This window comes from Lynx rufus, unplaced genomic scaffold (assembly GCF_022079265.1).
Source record: "Lynx rufus isolate CCGP_SWC_20201006 ecotype Redwood Valley unplaced genomic scaffold, mLynRuf1.p SCAF_4, whole genome shotgun sequence".
Taxonomy (NCBI): Eukaryota; Metazoa; Chordata; class Mammalia; order Carnivora; family Felidae; genus Lynx; species Lynx rufus.
In genome coordinates this window covers 51,019,127-51,038,413 of record NW_025814856.1, presented here as the reverse complement: position 1 = coordinate 51,038,413, position 19,287 = coordinate 51,019,127, and the positions used below count along the sequence as shown (strand labels likewise).

The following is a 19,287-nucleotide window of genomic DNA, read 5'->3' as shown; positions in this document are numbered from 1 at the left end:
ATAACTCAGAACCTAGCCTTCCCCTGGGAACCACCCAGACCCTGAGGGTTGGCTAGGACATCAGAGAGCTACCCAAGGTATAAATTGTAGGATCTGGGGCTGGAACTCTCATCTGTTCCAAATCACTGTTTCAGTGGTTAATGCCAGTTAAGTGAGGGGTGCTAACAAGCAGGGGCAGAGATGTCTGCTTCTTCTAGGGAGGGCTCTTGGGCCAATTCCATCCTAGAATCCTAAGATCCAGTCTCTGCCCACCTTCAGCAGGGATTGATCCTTCGTAACTGCCCAGGGCAACTCGCCTCCGGCCAGTCAGCACTAGTGGGTATGAGCAGGATTCTGGTGGTGATGATGAATCCCCAGCACCTGAAGTTCATTCAGCCCATCGCGGGGAGGGGCAGGCCCTGCTTTCCAGGCCACCAGGGGCTCTCCTCTGCCGGACCCATGAAGCAGTAGAGCAGGCAGGGGGCAGCCACTCAGGCAGATACACTATAAGAGTTGGAAGCCCAGTACTGGAGGCTTAAAGGAAGAGGATTTTACAGGCTTGGGATTTAGTATCCCCGTCCAATTCTCTTTCCTGACCAGAGGCAAAAACAGAAGACAAAAGGGGGGAAGGGAATGGCAAGAAACTCTTGATTCTGCTTGGAGGAGCACAGCCCTCGCGCTAACCTAACTCCATTCTGGCTCTGGTCTCCACCATACACCTACTCTCACTACCCCACTGTTCTGATTTCAAAGGATTCGCATGTCAGGCAAAGCCTTGGACAGAAATAGAACCTTCTATAGTTACAGTCCAGCCAGCTTTCCCTCAGGGTGTGCCCTGAGACACCCATGGATGAGTTTTGGAAGCTGGGGCATATGAACACACTCTGTAGCACACTTCCTGCGCAGCCCATAAGGCCTCTTTCATACCTCAGGAGTCCAGGAGCAGTGAGGTGTACTTAGCTGAGCCACTGGGGAGGGGCAGGGATCCCAGGCCAGCTCCCTGGGGCCAGCTGCTGCCTCACTCCTAACCAACACTCTTGACTGCTCACCAGCTTCTGACATGGGCAGGGGAGCATCCTGCCTTCTCAAGCAAGACACTTACAGACAACTGTTAGGGAGCTCATCCGGGAAGCTGAAAGGGAGAGAGGAGTCTGTGTGCAGGACAGCCCGTTCCTGAATACTGCCACAGCCTGTTACCATCTGCCAGCTGCCAAAGTCTGTGGAGAGAGAGGATCCGGGCAGGGGATGGTCCACTGATCTGGGGCAGAGAGGAGAGAGAGGGGAGATGATGCACAGTCAGTCAATATGCCTGACAGGGGTGGCCCTGGAGGGGTGGGAGGCAGCTATGGTGGTCCTGGGTCATAGCCATAAGGCTCTGTTGGTGGAGCTTCTGTAACATCAAGCACTTTCTTCAAAAGTACAAAAACAGCTGGATAGGTTGTGATGGAGAAAGAAGAGTATAGACCGTAAGACAGATCAGCTGTGAGGATAATGCTTTGTGCAAAGACAGAAGCAGAAGAACAAGAGCAAAGCAGAATGAGAAGAGGTGAGCCAGCAATCAAAGCCTCAGGTTAGGGCATGCCTGCCCTGGTGGCTGACAGAGCAAGTACAATCTCAACAGCACCAAATGGAGGGGAGAGCGGGAAAGCAAGCCTGGACGCCCCCAGAACAAGGGATGTAGGATCACCTCTTACTCCCAGCATGCAGATTGGCAAGGTGGGCAAGGCAGAACCCAGGAGCCACTGAGGTCTTATCAGAGTGATGCAAGAAAAAGCGTCTTGGGGACAGTGGAGGGTGGTGACCTAGATTATTGAAGAATAAGGTGATGGGAGCCTTGAGCTACCCCTGCCCCCCTTTCTCTGCAGCACCTTCCAGAAGCCATAGTTTGTATTCAGAGGCATCAACCCAGCAAACGCACTGGCTATGCCCAGAGGGAAGGGATGAATCAGGCAGGCAACTTGACAGCTTCATCAGGCCTTTTTCAGATAGAGGAGCGGTGTGCAGGGAGAGGAAAGTTGTATTGGGCATCTGCTGCCACCACCTTCTCGCTGAGAGCTAGCCTCTCTCTACTGTCTCAGGGCAGTAGTCCAGCCAGTGGAAGTGGAGGGGGAGGGGAGGAGATAATAAGACATCAAACAAGGCTCTTTCATCGGCTACCCCAGGTCTCCATCCCCAAGGGTACATCAATTTTGATGTCTGATCCTTTATTCAAGAATAGCAGAAGATGCTTCTTATAGAGACCCAGAAAGAGAGAAGCATGCATAGTGGTGTAGGGTGTGGGGAACGGAGAAGGACCTTCATCGAACTTGGCCCACCCAGTTAGCTGGCATCAGGGTCTCCTAGTTTGAGGCAACAGCCCTCATAAGTGGCCAGCACAGGCTCATCCTCAAGCAGCTGCCACCTAAGTGATGCTCTGGCCAGGTACTGCATCTCTGGTAATCCTTAACCATCTTTATCTAACAGAGAGAAAAATGGCGGTTCAGACAGGTGAAGACATTTGCTCAAGGTCCCATAGCCAGTGAATGCAAGAAGAGCTTTTTGAAGGCAAGTTTGATAACAGATTTGTCCTACAACAGAACCACCTTGAGACCAGAGAAAACAGATGGTTTTCTACGTTAAAGCTGCCATGAATAGGAACCCCCTGCAACACAGAGACTTCCACATTCATCATTCCTGCTAAACCCTGGAAGGTTTGTGACAGCAGCATTAGGGATGAGAACAGGACGTGGTCTGCTACCTGGTGGAAGCCCCTCGTGCCCTAGAAAGAAGTGTTTCCTTGTTTCTAGATGGAGAAACTTGGTAGGGCTCAAGCAGTCTGTAAATCAAAGAGACAGCTGCCCAGGAGAGGGTAGACCACATGCCACAGTCTGGTATTTTCTCTCTGCTTCCTCCAGGTTATCCTGGGCCTTCAGTCAGCATAACTCCCCTCAGGTCAGCATGGCTCCACAAATCTATCTCATCTACTGTTCAAACTTCAGGGCAGAGTTTCTCTTCCAGTTTTAGCAGTCTGTAGGAAAACAACTGCTAAACACCAGAGTTTTGAGGGGACAGATGGGATGCTGAGTAGGATGGGGCACTCCTGAAAACACGTAAGTTTCTCTTGCTCGTGGCCCCCCTCCCTGGGCTATCAGAAACTCACACTACCAATGGAAAAATGACAGGAACATGGAATGTGAGGATTCCTGGTCCCCTAAGCTAGGCACTTCCTTTTACTCCCCCTGTGTCCAGCAGTTAGCACCTCCCAGGCAAGAACCACGTTTGGAGTGGCCAAGGGATAGCTGTGGAATGAAGTAGGTAGCACACATAGCAATAGGGGGACATAAAGCCATCTCAACAAGCAACCATCTTTTGCATCTTGTACAAGAGTGAGCACACAGGCTGCAGATGAATCTTCCTACTTGAGGCTTTTGTCAAAGGAAGGGTTGCAAAGCAACTGTTCAGCTCCTGGGTTTAAGAGCAAGGGACTATGCTAAGCAGAGAGGTGCTCTTAAGTGCCAGATTAGCTGGGTGGAGGGGACACCTAAAGATGAAAGCAAATAGTCACTAGAACAAGTGACTGCACCTCCTGAGTAATAAAAAGGAAAACTTTCAAGACGGTCTCAGTACCTAGGTATGTTAACCAGCTTTATCAAGACTCCACACTCTTCTGCCCTGGTTCTTTACTCAAGCACAAAGCAGCAGAAAAAGAAGTCTGAGTTCTAGCTCTTCCAATCTCCTGCCTACAGGACCAGAGGGAACATGGGGCCAAGCTATTCTCAAACTGGAGAATTGTGGAGCCAATGATTCTTCCAAGGTCATGTGTCCACATCCCTGAAGCTCAGAGGGCTCCTGTCTCTGCCCAGGAGACTAGAGCCACAACTCCCATCTTTCCCCACCTCCCATCTTTCCCCACCTCCTGTCAGGCACCCAGTGTGGGCAGGACTCAGGCAGGTATCTTTTAGACAGTCCTTTTTGGAAGGAGGTACAAGAATATCCATACAAGCAGAGCTGGCCCCAACCCACACAGCTGAGGCAAGAATGAACAGGTCTGGCCTGAGTGCATGGCCTGGCCTTTTACCTAGCAGCCTAGTGCCCTGACATGGCCTGTATGCCATCAGATATGTGAATAAGGACAGGTCCTTTACCACAACTGTTTACTGAGCATTTATGGAAAGGATGAGTATTTACTATGTGCTAGATACTACGCTCCATTATCTAATTAAAAATTTTTTTTTCTTAACGTTTATTTATTATTGAGAGACAGAGAGAGACTGAGCGTGAGCAGGGGAGGAGCAGAGAGAGAGGGAGACACAGAATCTGAAGCAGGCTCCAGGCTCTGGAGCTGTCAGCACAGAGCCCGACGCGGGGCTCGAACTCACAAACCACGAGATCATGACCTGAGCCGAAGTCAGACGCTCAACCGACTGAGCCACCCAGGCGCCCCTCCGTTATGTAATTTAAACCCAAACTTAGGTAAGCCAGGATCATTACTTGAACTTTAAAGGTGGAATGAAAAAACTGAGCTCAGCAGGGAAGTGATTTTTCCAAGTTACAAATAGCTGGCGGACAAAGCTGGGACTAGCCTAAGCCAGCCTCATGATACACTGATCTTCCTTCCTGATAAAGGGTGGGAGGGACTTCAGGGATTGGTTCAGGGATGGGCACATCATTTCCAACTGGAATAAAGCACAGAGCTTCTGATCCATGATTAGAAAAGAGGTCCTTTTGTGATTCCTGGATGTGACAAAGGAAGCAGGGTGTCCTAGAAGTGGCTGTTCACCATTAGGGAAGCTGTCAAGGCAGAGCTAGCATGTAGAAGAAGGGAAGGGTAAAGAACCACAAGAAAATGGAGCTGGAGCCTTGAACAGACTACACCGAAAGGTCATTTTTCCACTGGACTTTTCCATAAGAACCAAGTTTTCCTTTATTGTTTAAATCTATTGAGATGGGTTTTCTGTTAATTGCCTCTGGAAGCACCTGAAATGATGCTGATGCAGAAGGCTTGAAGGTACACAGCTAGGAAGAACCTGGGTGTTGCCCATCTAAACCTCTCATTACACAGATGAAAAACAGAAGCCCAAAGTCCTCAAGTGACATGTCTGAAGTCATGCAGGGAATGACTATCTGAGCCAAGACCTAAAATCCCAAACTTTGAGAAGGCCTGGATGTCACCTCTAATCTACACTTATGCCCTACCAACCCTCAAGCCTCCAGATGATGGTTCCAGAGCCTCTGCCTAACTGAATGCTTCCAGGAATGGGGAAGCATCAGTTTTCCCCAACCCACACTTTAAACAAACATCATTGTGTGTGTGTGTGTGTGTGTGTGTGTGTGTGTGTGTGTGTGTGAGAGAGAGAGAGAGAGAGAGACAGAGAGACAGAGAGAGAGAGAGAGAAAAGGAAGGAAGGAATGAAACTGCATTCCTGCAGCAGCCCAAGAAATCTTTTATGGCTCTAAGTGTCCTTTTCTGGGTCTTAAGCTGGCAATGCCCTCTCACCACTCATCCTTGGTTTGGAGCTATGGTCCCATGCAAGACAATGTTAAACATGAGACAGGAACCCTATGTGTTGCAGAAAGCAATCTGGTTTCTCTGCCTCATTAAACACAGCCCAGGACAGAGCTCAATGGTTATACTGAGCAGTTGGTATGTGGTGAAAGATGGGGAAAGAGCAGCTAGCTGGGCAACAGAAGTTGGTTCCTATGTTTCCACTTAGCTATTCAACCAGGCTGCTGGGTGTCCCTTAGCCAAGTTAATCTGCTCTTTAGGCAGCTTGGCTTCAAGCTGGGCTCAGTGGTGGCACCATCCCTCCTCAGGCGTGGACAGTGCTGTGCTAGCAACCCCCCACCCCTAAAGATGTCTGACTCAGGAGCAGAGACCAAGGCCACATGGGGCTGAGCCATTTAGTAACCAGGACCTTGGGAGGCACATGAGTTCAGAGCAGTGGTCTTGCCTCCTCTCAGCCCCCAGCCCTGTAGCTGATGAGAGATTTAACAACAGTCCAGAAATGCAGCTCAATCAGAAGCTGCTGCATGGCAACTAATCATGCAAAAGAGCCACAAGTCTTCTCAGAGAGGAGTACAGTGTTGGGGCTGGGTAAGAATTAGCACCCCACAGAACTTTCTTCCCAGCACAACGCCTACTTCTTAACTGTGAACAAAGCTTCGCTGACTCTTTTCATAGGAAAATCCTGCTTTAAGAGACAATTCGGAGCATATGAAACCCAGAGAATTCACATCATGAGGGAAATTTCAGCTGTCACAGATAGGGGTTCTTTCCATGCAGTTCCCCCTGCTGCATTAAAAAGCTGATTGGCTGTTGTTACCTAAGAGAGGCAGGCAGGGAAGCTAATGACAGGATCCCTCAGGCACTTTAAGATAAAAGAGACTAAATTAATTTTAATGTTAATGGAAATACATAATTAGAATGCTCCAAATCTGAATAATCTAGTCTTTCAAAACCTCTGGCAAACAGGCTCCCAGTCCAGAACCTTGTTGCCTGGCCAGACCAGCTGGGCTCCAAGCAGGCATTCCCAGAATAGACTGGCAGAGCCAAACACCTCAAAGCAGCCCTGCCCACGCCTCTCCAAGGCCTTGTGCCCCACTTTGGCCCAGCTATCCCAGTCTCGACTATGCCAAGCACACAGGGCTGTGAGGCCAGAGGACTCCCCCAGCCCTCCGGTCTCCTTAGGGAGGGGCCTTTGTAGCTCTCCTGGGCCAACCCTCAGAGTCTGAGCCACCCAGTGCAGGCAAAAACCACTGTGACGCTGACGAAAACTATCACAAGATTGAGAAGTAGGATTTCTTGGCAAGAAGAAGGGGTAATAAAAAGCTAGGGTGTGGGAAGAGGTGATGGAGTGCCACCTCAGCGGGAGCCCCTAGCAGCTGGATAGTTGAGACTGGAGCAGGACCTGAGAGGATAGGAGGAATCTTCTGGTCTCTTTCCCAATTGTCTAGCAATGCTGCACAGGCAGGAAGGGAGGTAGGGACAGTGAGTAAGAGTTCCAGCCCAGAACTGAGAGGGTTATGTAGAGCCACCGCAGCCCTCGAACAGGCCTGAGGAAAGCTGGGCGTGCAGACAAGGGTGCCATGGCAGCGGGCACACAGGACAAGAACGCGCACAGGCCTGTGACTTGTCTGCCCAGTCACACTCTGGCCCCCACTCTGCTCAGCCACCTTCACCAAACCTCCTGTGGGGTCAAAGGAATTATAATCTGTTTAGTGGATGCAGCTACAGCCCTGGCAGACATGTGAGTGCTCTGGGTCCTCTAAAGGTGAGCACGGGGGACTCCTTGGGCCCGTGCACTCTGCGGGGCTCCTACTAGCCTACAGCTGACCTTCTCTGCCTGTGTGGAGAAGGGCACCCTTCCTCCACTGCCTGCCTTTGCCCAAGGAGAAAATCCAGAGGATGGTGATGGGAAGAGGGTTCCAGAAATTTCAGGTCTTTCCTTGTACATGCCTGTGACTTTGGGGCTTGGTTTCCTTACTGTTAACATGCATGCTGGTAAGACCTGAAACTTTTGGAGCAGTTCATTTCAGAGCTGGGCTCGAATCTGGGCTAGACTCTAAGGCTCATGCTCTTTATGCTAAATGCCCCTTTCTCCTTGGAATTTCTTAAGGACCTCTTAAGCCACACCCTGCTTTGTTCTCTCCAGAAGGGCCAGACATTCTCAAGACTTTAAAGAACAAAGCAACTCACAGGATCCTTTCCCTGTGTGTATGACATGGAAAATATGGCAATGCTAGGAAATGCTTTCCCCAAGTGCCAGGCCATCCCTCAGTCCTAAGTGCCTACCTACCCAGTGCTCAGCTTCAATCTCTTATAGGAAACATTATTTCTGCAGCATGCTCCAGCCACACTTGTCCATCTGGCTGAGCACTTCTCAGATGTAGAGTCTCCCAAGGTTCACCCGAGCCACACACATCTAGCCTAGCTCACTACTGTCTATTCTCCTCACCGCTCCTCCAACTCAGACATGGAATATGAGGACCAAAAAGGACTTTGAGGATCTGGGTCCATCTCTTGAAACAGAATGTGAGGGCCCAGGGGCTGAGACCTGCCAAAGGCAATAGGTGGAGGCAGCCCTAAACCCCTGCTCATCACACTGTAACCAGTACAGCTTCTGGATTCCCTATCTGCCAGGGCTCTGGGAAGGAGTCTTCAATCGGTGCTGCAGACTAGCTCTTACCCAAACACTAACACATCCTCCAAATAGGGGTGGGCCTGCAAGCCTGGCCAACCCCTCTGGCCTCCTGGGTACACTGCTGACCAGGCTGCATGCCAAGGAACCACCTGAGACACCAGCTCAGGGGCTGAAACCCCACTCTCCAGGCTTATTAAGAGGGGAGGGCTAACTACCTCTACCATTAGGGGCTTTGGAGCTCCTCACCTGGGTTTGGGGACCTCCAGGGGACTGCTACCCATCCTGAAAAAGTCAGAATGGTTCGAGGATGAGGAGCTGGAAGACTTGGCTTCCCCCAGCCCCTGGTGGGAAGGCAGGCGGTCCTCTGAGGGCTGTGACCGGTTCCAGAGCACACTCTGTGGAGAGGATGAGTGGCTCTTCCTCCTGCAGTAGAAAGAGTAGGGCTGTTGGCCAAGGGGCCACCCCAGGCAAGCCCTCTGCCCACTTTTACCAAATCTCAGGGCCCGGTCCTTCCTTCTACTGGGAAAATGCCACATAAGAATGGGTATACATTAGTATTCCCTCAGGCTTGGCTTATGGGCAGCAAGAGCTGGGTCTTCAGAGGGACTGTGACATCCAAATAATGCTGGCCTACTGGCCTCAGAGCACATGCTAGATTTGTAACTAATAGCTCAGAAACTGCCCCTCCTTCCAAATGTTATGCAAAATTTTGAGTCATTTGTCTAGAGACAGTCATCAGATTCTCAGAGGAGTTTACCCTCCAACAAGTCCCCAATTCCCAACCATCATTTTGTAGTCCCTTCTCATTTTCTTCTTTTCTCTACTTGCCCCCCCCCCCCCGCCCCCCGCAACCTCCCAGGCAAATGATACAAGGGAGCTCCTCCAGGGAGTTTTCTTAACACCAGCCTCCCCTCACCCCACCCTGTCTGCCCAGCCCGGCAGCTTCTTTCTTCATCTCACAGAGAGCCCCAGTCCTTTATGTTCCTGGGCCACCACGGACAGTGCCCCTCACCAACCAGATGGCTGGCCTCTGAGGTCCAGGAGAGACAGCAGGACAGGGAGCTGTGCTTTCAGCCCTACTGTCGGGGGTCCCTTTTGTTCTTGGGGCTCCCTGGAGCTGGTGGCCCTGGGCCACAGCTGTGAGCAAGCTTAGTTCCAGCCTGGCCCCTCACCAAGCTGCCTGAGTCTGTGCTCCTGCAGGGACCAGCTCCACGGCCTCATAGGTGAAACTCCCGGCGGCTCCTGGGGAGCTCTCCATGACCAGAGAGAAGTCACTGCCAAGGCTGGTGGTGCTGCCACGGTCCTTTCGTCCTGAAAGAAGCAAGTGCCATCAGTCAGCACATTATCTTCTCACACTACTGGTCCCCCACTTCTTCCATACCATACAGCTGGAAAGAGAAGTTTCTAGAACAAACAGTTCCTGTGTGGTCTATACTAAGAAATATGCACAGAGGAAGGGAAACCTGCTGGGGCCTGTAACTCACTCAGCATACAGATATCTTCCAGAGTGAAGCCTGCATCCCGGGCTGGTAAACTCTTCCTCCTGTAAACAGAAACCAGAATAGTGAATTACATTCGGGGCCGGGGGCTCTTTTGTCATCCCCATGCCCAGCATGCTGCTTGCCCGGGAAAGAAGCTCCAACTCACTGACAACTCAATGAGACATGTCCTACCTAGAGTGTTGCAAAACATCAAGCCACTTCTGAGAGGCCAGCAAAGTCTGACTCCTTCCTTTCACCTTGTCCCCCCAGAGTTCAATCTGGTCCAACACACCTAGGAGCTTGGATTTGGAAGGCAAGTGAATTCAGAAAAGATACCAACTCTCACAGAGGTCGTAAGGCAACTGCCAGACAAGACTCCTGTGCTTCCCAGGCTGGAGGCAGATTGTTCCACAATGGTGGGCTGCACAGCGACGCAGACACACCACTGGGAAGCCCAGGGAAGGGCAGGCAGAAGAATTTGCCTCAGCCAGAGACTGGGGTGTCGGGAGTCCTCCTGTGCTTCGGCTGGCTTTTCCCTGCAGCAGTGTGCCCTTAGTCACCAGAGACCACTCCTTGGTCCGAAAGCCCTTCTGCTAGTATAACTGCAGGCAGACCCCAGCCCTGCCTCACAGGCAGAAGAGCCTCTTCCCTGACTAGATGTCACCAGGGATCCCTACCCTGGCCTCAGAGGTCAGCTTGCCAAGCAGGCAGGGAAGCCAGGCAAGGCTAAGACAGTGAGTGACACCCTGCCTACCCTTCCCAGAATGGTCCTTCCCAGAGCGCCCTGCCCAGAGTGAGAGAAAAGCCTTCTCCTCACCTCTGTGTCTTCAGAGCAGAGAACTCCTCAGAGATGATATGCTTCAAAAAATTGAAGCAGAAGAAGAAAATCTGAAGAAACCAAAAAGCAATACACATGAGAAGACAGCTTTCTCCAAGGAAGAGAATCTAGCAGCCAGCCACCTGGTCAGCCTGCTGACAGTTAACAGCCCTGCCTCGGGGACCCTGATGGATACTCTGCTCTATAAACAGTACAGGTGGGAAAGGGCTTAGCAGACCGGGCAGATGTGCCTGGGCGGAGCCAAGGAAGGTTTCATACATGGGTAAGCCACGGAGTTTTCCAACCGCCTTCAAATTCAACATGCATGTTCTCAAGCTACTGAAAAGGATAAAGAGAATGGCAGCTTTCCCCCTCAGCCTCTTCTAAGAATCCCAAAGAGAGAGGCTAACCAAGAAGAACAGCTGGGAGAGAGATTATTTGGGGGTGAGATTAATGGACAACATGGGAACATAATGGAAGGGAAAGGGATCAGATTTTGTAGGGGAAACACCCAGATATAGTAGTTCAAAACGACCAGGGTTCAGGGACAGCCATGATCTGGCTCAGAATCTGAGATGGGCACAGGCAGGAAGAGCTTCTGACCTCTAGCTGCATCCCCACCACTCTGGGAAAATTCCCTCTCTTCCTTTCCAGCTAGTGCCCTAGTCAAATGGGCCTCCGTGAAGTGCACAAAGGCAGTCTCTGGGGGCGGGGCGCCTGGGTGGCTCAGTTGGTTGAGCAGCTGACTCTTGATTTCCACTCAGGTCCTGATCTCACGGTTCATGAGTTCGAGCCCCTTGTCAGGCTCTGCCCTGAGGTGACAGTGCAGAGCCTGCTTGGGATTCTCTCTCTCCCCCTCTCTCTGCCCCTCCCCTCTGCTTGCATACGCATGCGCGCTCTCTCTCAAAATAAACAAATGTTTAAAAAAAGGCAGTCTCTGCACTTTTTAAATAAACTCCACAGTGACTCCGAAAGGTGTGGCCCATCAAACCCTCACTCAGATAAACACCCACACACTATCCCAGAACCCCAGACGATTTTCTCAAACAAACAACCCCCACCCCCACCACCACAAAGGGAGGGCAGGTACCCAGGTGGGGTCAGTATGAAAATGTGTGTTACATAAAATTAAATAGGTGTCTTCACCACAGACTCTTTTTTAAAGTCTTTAATATGCCAGTACGCTGTGAACCTCGAGGGCTGGAGACAAGGACAGAGTGCTGTTTAAGAGGCCCCTAGGTTTTGTTTTTTTGTTTGTTTTAAAGCATCAGTGTCTGGAGTGTCTGGTTGGGGTAAGGGAAAAGCCCAGGCATGCTTGGGTGGCTCAGTTGGTTGAGCATCTGACTTCAGCTCAGGTCATGATTTCACGGTCCATGAGTTTGAGCCCCACATCGGGCTCTGTGCTGCAGCTTGGAGCCTGGAGCCTCCTTCAGATTCTGTGTCTCCCTCTCTCTTTGCCCCTCCTCCACTCATGCTCTGTCTCTCAAAAATGAATAAATGTTAAAACATTTAAAAAAAAAAAAGCCCACACCCTGAAAACTGACCCTCCCAGCTGAGAAGACCCTCTTGTTTATGCTGAGAGATGGCCAGGGTCTGAATCCAGACCCTGCTGGGCTCAGCCTCATCCACTGTCCAGTTTCTGAAGGCAGAATCTGCTTTCCTTTGGGGGTGAGGGAGATGGTGTGGTGTGCAGAATGCTCTGGAGCACCAGTGAGTCTCAAAATGACAGGCTGCAAAGGGGCTTTATGTGCCAATTTCAATGCCAAAGTCACCGCCTCTGACAGAGTTCATGGAGGCCTCTGAGGAACAGGCTTATGAGCTCTGCAGCCCTGGCAGATGCGATAAGCACTCAGAAGAAGAGATCTGGAAGGGGAGAGGAGCCGCTGAGAGGGAGGAACAAAAGGAGGAGGCACAAGATAAGATGCTTGGAAAGAAGGCAGCCTCAGGAGGGTGAGAAAGACGTTTCAGGAAAAGGGGGGTGGGTGGACAGGGGGCAGAAAAGAAAGCGCTAACGCTGTGTGACAGCTCCCACACTGGGCACCTAGACTCATTCTCTTTGTGAGGCAGCACAATTAACACCAGGAGACCCAAGGTTAATCACATTACTCAAGGTCACCAGGTAATAGGTGGGAAAACCAGGGTTCAAACTCGGGTCTGACTCCCAGTCTGTGCGCTGGGAAAACAGGCTGAAAAACAAGCCCACCAAAGAGGCAAAGACTGCAAAAAGCAGAAAAGGATGGGGTGTGGAGACAACAGAGAGGGAAAGAAGGGACGGCACCCAGAGAGTAAGGGAACCCTGGAGCCCTGCTGGCTGTGCCTGGTCTGGGCCTGGGGTGGTGGTGAGCAGTTGGGCAAGACTCTGCTTAGTCGGATGGCCCTGGGGCTTCAAAGCTGCTGAGTGGGTGTGATGAGGAAAAGAGACAGGAAAGAGCCTCTGGGTTGTAGCTGTAGGGCTGAGGGGCCAAGGAAAAGCTTGTAACTTGGTTCCATAACTGAGTGCAGAAAACAAGGTCACCCATAAGAAAAATGGGAGCAAAAGCAAGGGGAAGAGAACTGACAGATGAGGTGATTGCAGCCATGTGGGCAAATGTCTTATCTCTACCTTAGGGAGAAGAACAGAGGGTCAGGACTGGGGCTATAGTGCTGGTGCTTTTCAGGCCGTGCTGCCCGATCCCTACACAATGGAGCAAGGAACTGCTCCCTCTGTGTGGACACCAAACAGAAGTCACGCTAATGGTCTCAGGGCCCAGGTGTTTACTCATAGTACCCACCTCCTCTCCTTTGCTGAGCCGATCTACCAACATGTGCCTGAAACAAGAAGGTGAGGAGGTCAAAGAGAGCAGCGCCATGACAGGAGGTCAAACGGGGACTGGAGTCACAGTGGGGAGACCCTGGCTTTGGCACTACAACCTCAGGTGGGGCCTAACAAGCACCTTCAGGCTTCCCCAAAGAGGAGGGAGTGTCTTCACCTCTAGCCCTGTCACACAAGCCACCACACCCAAATACACTTGGAAACGCAGTTCCCAAGGCACTGCCCCCACCCAACAACCTGACATTCCCCAAAGGCTTACCCGAAGAGGAACCAGTCGTAGGCCACAGTCAGGTAGAGGATCTCAGCAGGCTTTAGGGATGTGTGGATAAGCCCATCCTGGAAGAAACCAGAGAGACTGCCAAGTTTAGAAAGGTGACCCCCACGATAAAGCCCCCTCCTTGTCTCAGAAGCTGAACTGCAACCACAGACGCAGTGACAACCAGGCTGCCCCAAAGCCCCAAGAACAGTGTTGAACCCAGCACTTGCGCTCAACACTTGGGGTCCCTCACTCCAAATCTCGATTTTCTGGAGACAGTCCTAATTCTCCCAAAGGGTAGATCTTGGTAGATGGCCTCTGAAAGCTCCCTGACTCCACAGCCCAGCCCATCCATACTCACAGCCCACAAGGAAAGGCGCAGGAGAGAGATGAAGAGTGGTGTCCGGTCCCAGCCCGAGATACAGTGTACCAGCAGCCCGCTGTCATCTACTCAGGAACCACACAACAGGAGGCCCAGAAGAAAAGCACATGAGTGGATGAGTAGGGGACATGCTCCCGCCCTGGCCTAGTGTCAGAAAGCCAGGCTAGCCCTACTCTCCTTCTTCCTGGTGGGCCTCTCCAAGATTCGTCTCCAACCTAGTTCTGGAAAGGGGTGGGTGATAGGCACTTGTCTCTGTACACAGCATTTCTTCTTTCTTGTGGCTATCTTTCTAGGTACTTCTTAGAAAGCAATGCTGCCCAAGCAGGTCTTTTAGGTGAGGCTGGTCTGCAACTCCCCACCTGGGGCCCTACAGGTACTCTGGGGGAAGACAATTCTTCACTGTGCAGGGCTTTCCCAGGAACTACAGGACATTTGGGATCCTTGGTTAAGGACCCACTAAATGCTAGCAGGCTTTCTCCAATTCCTACAACAGCCACCTCTCCAGAGGTCCCCTTGAGGGGCAGTACTGCCCAGGTAGAGAACCACTGCCTAATTCCAGAGGCTGGTATGACTTTTTTGTACACCTGGCCACAGTGACTGGTTCAAGGATGGGCACTTGACCCAAACTGGGCCAATGAGCATGAGCTCTGGGACAGAGGCTCGCTCTCTCTTCAGGGGAGGTAAGATGGCAGGATACAAGTCAAGAATGGGTGCCAGCCATGAAGCTAACCAGAAACAAGGAGAGTGGGTTTGAGAAACAAGGCGATTCTTTGTGACATTTCTTAGGCACCTGGCTCTGCTGTGGGGCTTTCTTGGTTATATAAGCTAACACGTTTTTACTTGTTTGAGCAAGAGCAACCCCACAGAAGTCTTGACTGGTATCAATGAGTCCACCAGCCCACCCTAGAGACACTGAGCATGACAGACCCAACCAATCACAACAGCCAAGCCGCCTGGAGTACCATCCGGAGAACAGGCCCTCTAGGGACTTTTGTGTGTGCCAGTAAGAAACCAGGACTGATTTTTCTCTCATCTTTCTGAATTAGAAGAGGCATTTCTGACCCCACACACAACACTGATGATCAAAGATCAGCTGCCCTTAGTGTAGAAACACTGTGTGTAGTTCAGATGGTAAGGAGTGCACAATGTAGTTTTCTAAGGTTTTGAGGAAGAGGAACAAAGATGCCAATGGACAGGGAAATCCCCAAATCCTTTTCCCATAAAGCAAAAGGTAGGTGTGTGACCCCAACCAACATGTTCACAGTATCATGACCTGGGAATACCCAGAAGGTCCAATGGCTTGAGAGTTCACACAGAGGCAGACTCACCGTCGCTGTTAATTATGGAAAGCAGCAGTTTCAGGTAGTTTTGTGTTTGTTGCACCAGGTCCCAACTCTGTTGAAGAATGATAAAAGGTCTCTTGGTATTGATATTTAACTCAGGGAATTCAACGGATTTGAAAAATAAAATCCAACAGTTATTCTGAGGCAACAAGACCCAGGATCTTGGTCACTGTCCACAGGCCCTAAATCCCAGATAATCTGACATTTCACTCCCCACTCCAAGAGCTCTCTCCCTGCACCCTTACCCTGTGGGCCACCATCACCCTGTGCTCTAACACGATGTGATGGTGAGGGATGGGAAGCCACGCAGGGGCCTGGGCAACTCACAGCCCCACACCCAGCAGCAGCTACACGTTAGCCTCCTCTAAGCCCTGGGCTCCCAGCACGGCTGTCCACGGAGTTGGTGGCAGCAAACAAAGAGCCCAAGCCTATGACCACTGCTACCAAATGCAAAGAGCCATTCTTTCACCCATGATCACATCAGAGAAAATACCAACTGTCTCATCGACCATGTGGCTTTCATGTTTTACTGCTATTCACTGCAAACTCTGTCCTTTGATGAATAATAAGTATAGTCTGTTTGGCAGACAAGATCTTTTAATACAGGAGGTCCATGAGGTGGGAGATGAAATATAAGAAAAACTGCAAAGAGATGGGAACTTCTGTTCTAGCCCAAGCAAAAGGTCCAGACCAAACGCTCTGAGAAACAGTCTACTGGAATCTGGAATTCCATGGGAGGGCCTGACCCGATTCTGAGTGCCCGCTCCCCTAGCTGGGGGAAGCCTCCTAACACAACTACGTATCATTGTTCTGGGGCTGTGTGGAGAGGGCAGCAAGTGCCAGTGAGAAAGCACTTCCTGGGGGAGGGTGAACATGGCACCTGTAACCATAATGGTTTTCCCAGGAATTTAAAACAGGCTCATTTACCTGACCCTCCACAGCCTCTGGAGAGCTCTGACCCACTTTCAGCAGCTCTTGAGACGGTCGCTTGCAGCACTGCACTAATAAAGTTGCTACCCGTAGCAACACAGGGGTCTTGTCACTCATCTGGCTCAACCTGTCATACACACCATTGCCAACAGACTTCCTCTGAGCTGTTGATTCTTGTGGGTGAGGAAAAGCAGGAGGGGGAAGGGAGGAGGCAGGAGCTATGCAACAGCACAAAGTCCGGGGAGGTCAGGTAAGCCGGGGAAGACTGCAGCAGCCAGAAGGCAGGAAGTGACCCAGGGCTGTAGCCTGCAGAGCTCCGGTAACTACGGTGGCTACCGGAAGGGGATACCAATGACCAGGGAGAGGCAGCAGATTCACTGTGCCCAGTGCTGGGGTAGGAACCAGAGGCTGGAGTGGGGGGGGGGGGGGGCTCTGGGTTGGTAGAGGCCCAAAGTCCTATAGCTAATCTGAGCTGGGGCAGAACCCAGCCCTGCCAGACTGGGAGAGTCACCTTTGCAGTCACGTGCTATATACTACGGGGACTCTCTTCCTAAGCGCTCCATGAAAAAGTCTCTGGGGATAGAGCGGAGCACCATGCCACTGCTTATGTGTCTATCCTTGGAATACTCTTCCCCATGGCTGGCAAACTCGTACTCATCCTTCAAAAGCCCACCCCTGTTATGTTCTATTGAGTCTTCAGCAGCCATAGATCAATACCTCTGCTGCCCAGGTGACGGTTATGTTTTGCCTCTTTTCCTAGACTGAGCCTAGTGAGGGCGGAGGCTGTTTTGGAATCCTTTGCATCCTCAAGGCTTAGTGCTTTGGGATGAGGAGTAGAATGTTACCTCTCTATTCATGGTCAGGCTCCAGCTTGAGGAGAAGCAGGCACTGGAAGGGGCCTTGCAGCCCAGAAACAATGAGCACACCTCTAAGGAATTCAATCTGGTTATGTGGAGGGCAGCAACACCAAAACATGTACTGCCAGAAGTGTTCCCACACTTGTGAACACGAACTGAGGGCCCCTCCCTGGCAAACAGCAGGGTCCATGATGGCCTGGGCCCTAACAGGGCTGCAGGAGAGGGAAGACAAGGAGAACTGCTGCCAGTGTGCTGACTAAAAGGCACCTGTAGGATCCTGCAGGACCATGTAACCAGCCAGCAAGTTGAGCGTAGCATGATCCATGGGGATCAGGAGGGAAGTTTCCTGAAGGTGGTGACATCCATATAAGAGGGAAGGGAAAGGAGACAAGTGTTTCTGTCAGAGGGAACAGCATGCGCAGACCAGGAGAACACTCTTCTCTAAGGGGCTAAAAGGAGGCCAGTGTGACTGGAGGAGAAGAGGGAGAGGACGGCTAGTCACCAGAACGAGGCTGAACTGTGTGGAGCTGAGCAGCCCACATAAGGGTCACTGGACTGTACTCTGAGGAAAATGGGAAAGTCAGTGGCACATTCTAAGGAAGGGGTGACAATAATGACCTTTGACCATCATTTGAGTACTGCTATCTGCCAGGCCCTACTCAAGTGCTTTACGTTCACGATTTCTAGTCCCGCCTCAGGGTGGCCCCATTCAGATGCGAGATGCCAGGAGATGACGGGGCCTGGACTAGGCTTAGTGGTACAACAGATGGAGGCAAGGTCTGGAGAGTTTCACCAGGGGCAGAGATTTATAGAACCGATGACCCTGGCAATGGAGGTGGGAGGAAAAACCCCCAAGTTTCAACTTTGAGTATCTGGGTAAGTGGTGGACGGCCGGGAGATGCTGTGGGTTGTAGCCAATTCCATTTCAGGAATCCTGAGTTTAGGGTGTTGCCTGAAAGGACACTTGTAAGAGGTGATGTAGGTGTGGATCCCCAAGAAAGGCCTGGCCCAGAGTTCCGGGCGTGGTGACCTAGCAGGGGGTAACAGAGTGGATGGCAGACAAGATCACCTGGGGAGGTAAGGAGGAGTAACAGGGAGTCCTGACACTCGTGCTGAAGGGGCAGACAGGGCAGAGCCTACATGTGGACTGAGGAAGAGGATGGTAGGAGGGCCAGTGAGACTCAGGGTCTGAGCAATACTGGAGAGGCAGGCATCGCGGGAAAATGCCCTGCCCGCCTACTTTTTATGCCCAGGATTTTATTAGTGTTCACTCTCTCGAGTTAACAAGCTAGCAGCCTACTTCTTAATTATCATCATTAAAGTTGGTCTGGCATTTCAGTTAAGAGGCCACTTTCACACTGTGATCATACTTGAACCTCGCCACAACTCTGAAACAGGCGCTGTCAGCTCCACTTGTAGAGGACAGTGAGGCCACTTGCTCAAAGCCACGAAGCGGTGAGAGAAGGGCCGGGTGAGCTGCAGCCTGGATCCAATGCCTCCACCTACTAAGCAGAGCTCCTCCTCAGATGCACAGGACTCCTTCCTGAACAGACATACACCCCTGGCAGTATCAACACATCAAACCCGTACATTCGCACCTTATTTGTTTAAGTAAGTAGTTCAACAGACCCAGTTTGTGCCCAAGGAGAAACAACAGTGCCAGAAAAGAGAGTAAGGGTGGCCCGGGGTAGGGCCTATCCGGCACCTCTGCATACAACAAATTTAGAAGGAAACGTGTGGGTTCCTTTGGCCACTCAGTCTGTCTAGGACAACAGAGCCCACGGTGATATGGGAGTACACAGCTGCCTACCAGGTGAGCTGGGCCTCTCAGACAGAGGGAGATCTGAAGGCTGGATGGGAACTGGCCAGACCTGGGAGCACAGAAAAAAGGGAGGGAAACAGAATGTTTTCTGGGTATTCACTGGCTTGGCCTTTCCGGCTCTAGGCTCCATGCCAGTTTCTGTGCTGGGGATGCACAAGCTATGGCTTCCCATCCTCCTGAAGCTCAGTCTATTGGAGACGGAGAAGCAGGTCTCTAAATCGGTGACTACAGCTCAGTGGAAAATTCCATAACAGACATACTGAGGGTAAAAGGGGATGCAGATACAGGCATCCAACCCTCTGGGGAGAGGGGAGAGGAGGTACATCAGGGAAGTCTTCCTGGAGTAGACACTGGAGCAGAATCCTAAAGGTACTGTGTCATCCAGATAAGAGGAGGTGACGAAGTGGCAGCCAGGTAGAAGGAACAGACGCAGGGAAGGCAGTGGCAAGAGCAAGGATAGTGGTCTCGGCTGAAGCAAGTGGCAAGGA

The 19,287-nt window shown here is 51.4% G+C and overlaps 1 protein-coding gene across 8 annotated transcripts in view; it reads right to left on the bottom strand.

The window, feature by feature from the left end:
* MTMR14 (myotubularin related protein 14) overlaps nt 1-19,287 on the bottom strand; it is a 44,814-nt gene that overhangs the window by 2,425 nt on the left and 23,102 nt on the right. For 3 of the 8 annotated variants that reach the window (XM_047097581.1, XM_047097582.1, XM_047097588.1), the window contains 9 exons: nt 15,176-15,242; nt 13,827-13,912; nt 13,469-13,545; nt 13,169-13,205; nt 10,398-10,468; nt 9,584-9,642; nt 9,272-9,410; nt 8,346-8,522; nt 1,082-1,237 (listed from right to left, as the gene is read on the bottom strand). In XM_047097581.1, coding sequence (XP_046953537.1) covers nt 1,082-1,237; nt 8,346-8,522; nt 9,272-9,410; nt 9,584-9,642; nt 10,398-10,468; nt 13,169-13,205; nt 13,469-13,545; nt 13,827-13,912; nt 15,176-15,242 — 869 coding nt within the window. Of the gene's footprint in view, nt 1-1,081; nt 1,238-8,072; nt 8,188-8,345; nt 8,523-9,271; nt 9,411-9,583; nt 9,643-10,397; nt 10,469-13,168; nt 13,206-13,468; nt 13,546-13,826; nt 13,913-15,175; nt 15,243-19,287 lie in introns of those variants that run through there. The other 5 variants (XM_047097583.1, XM_047097584.1, XM_047097585.1 and 2 more) reach the window with 4 other exon arrangements.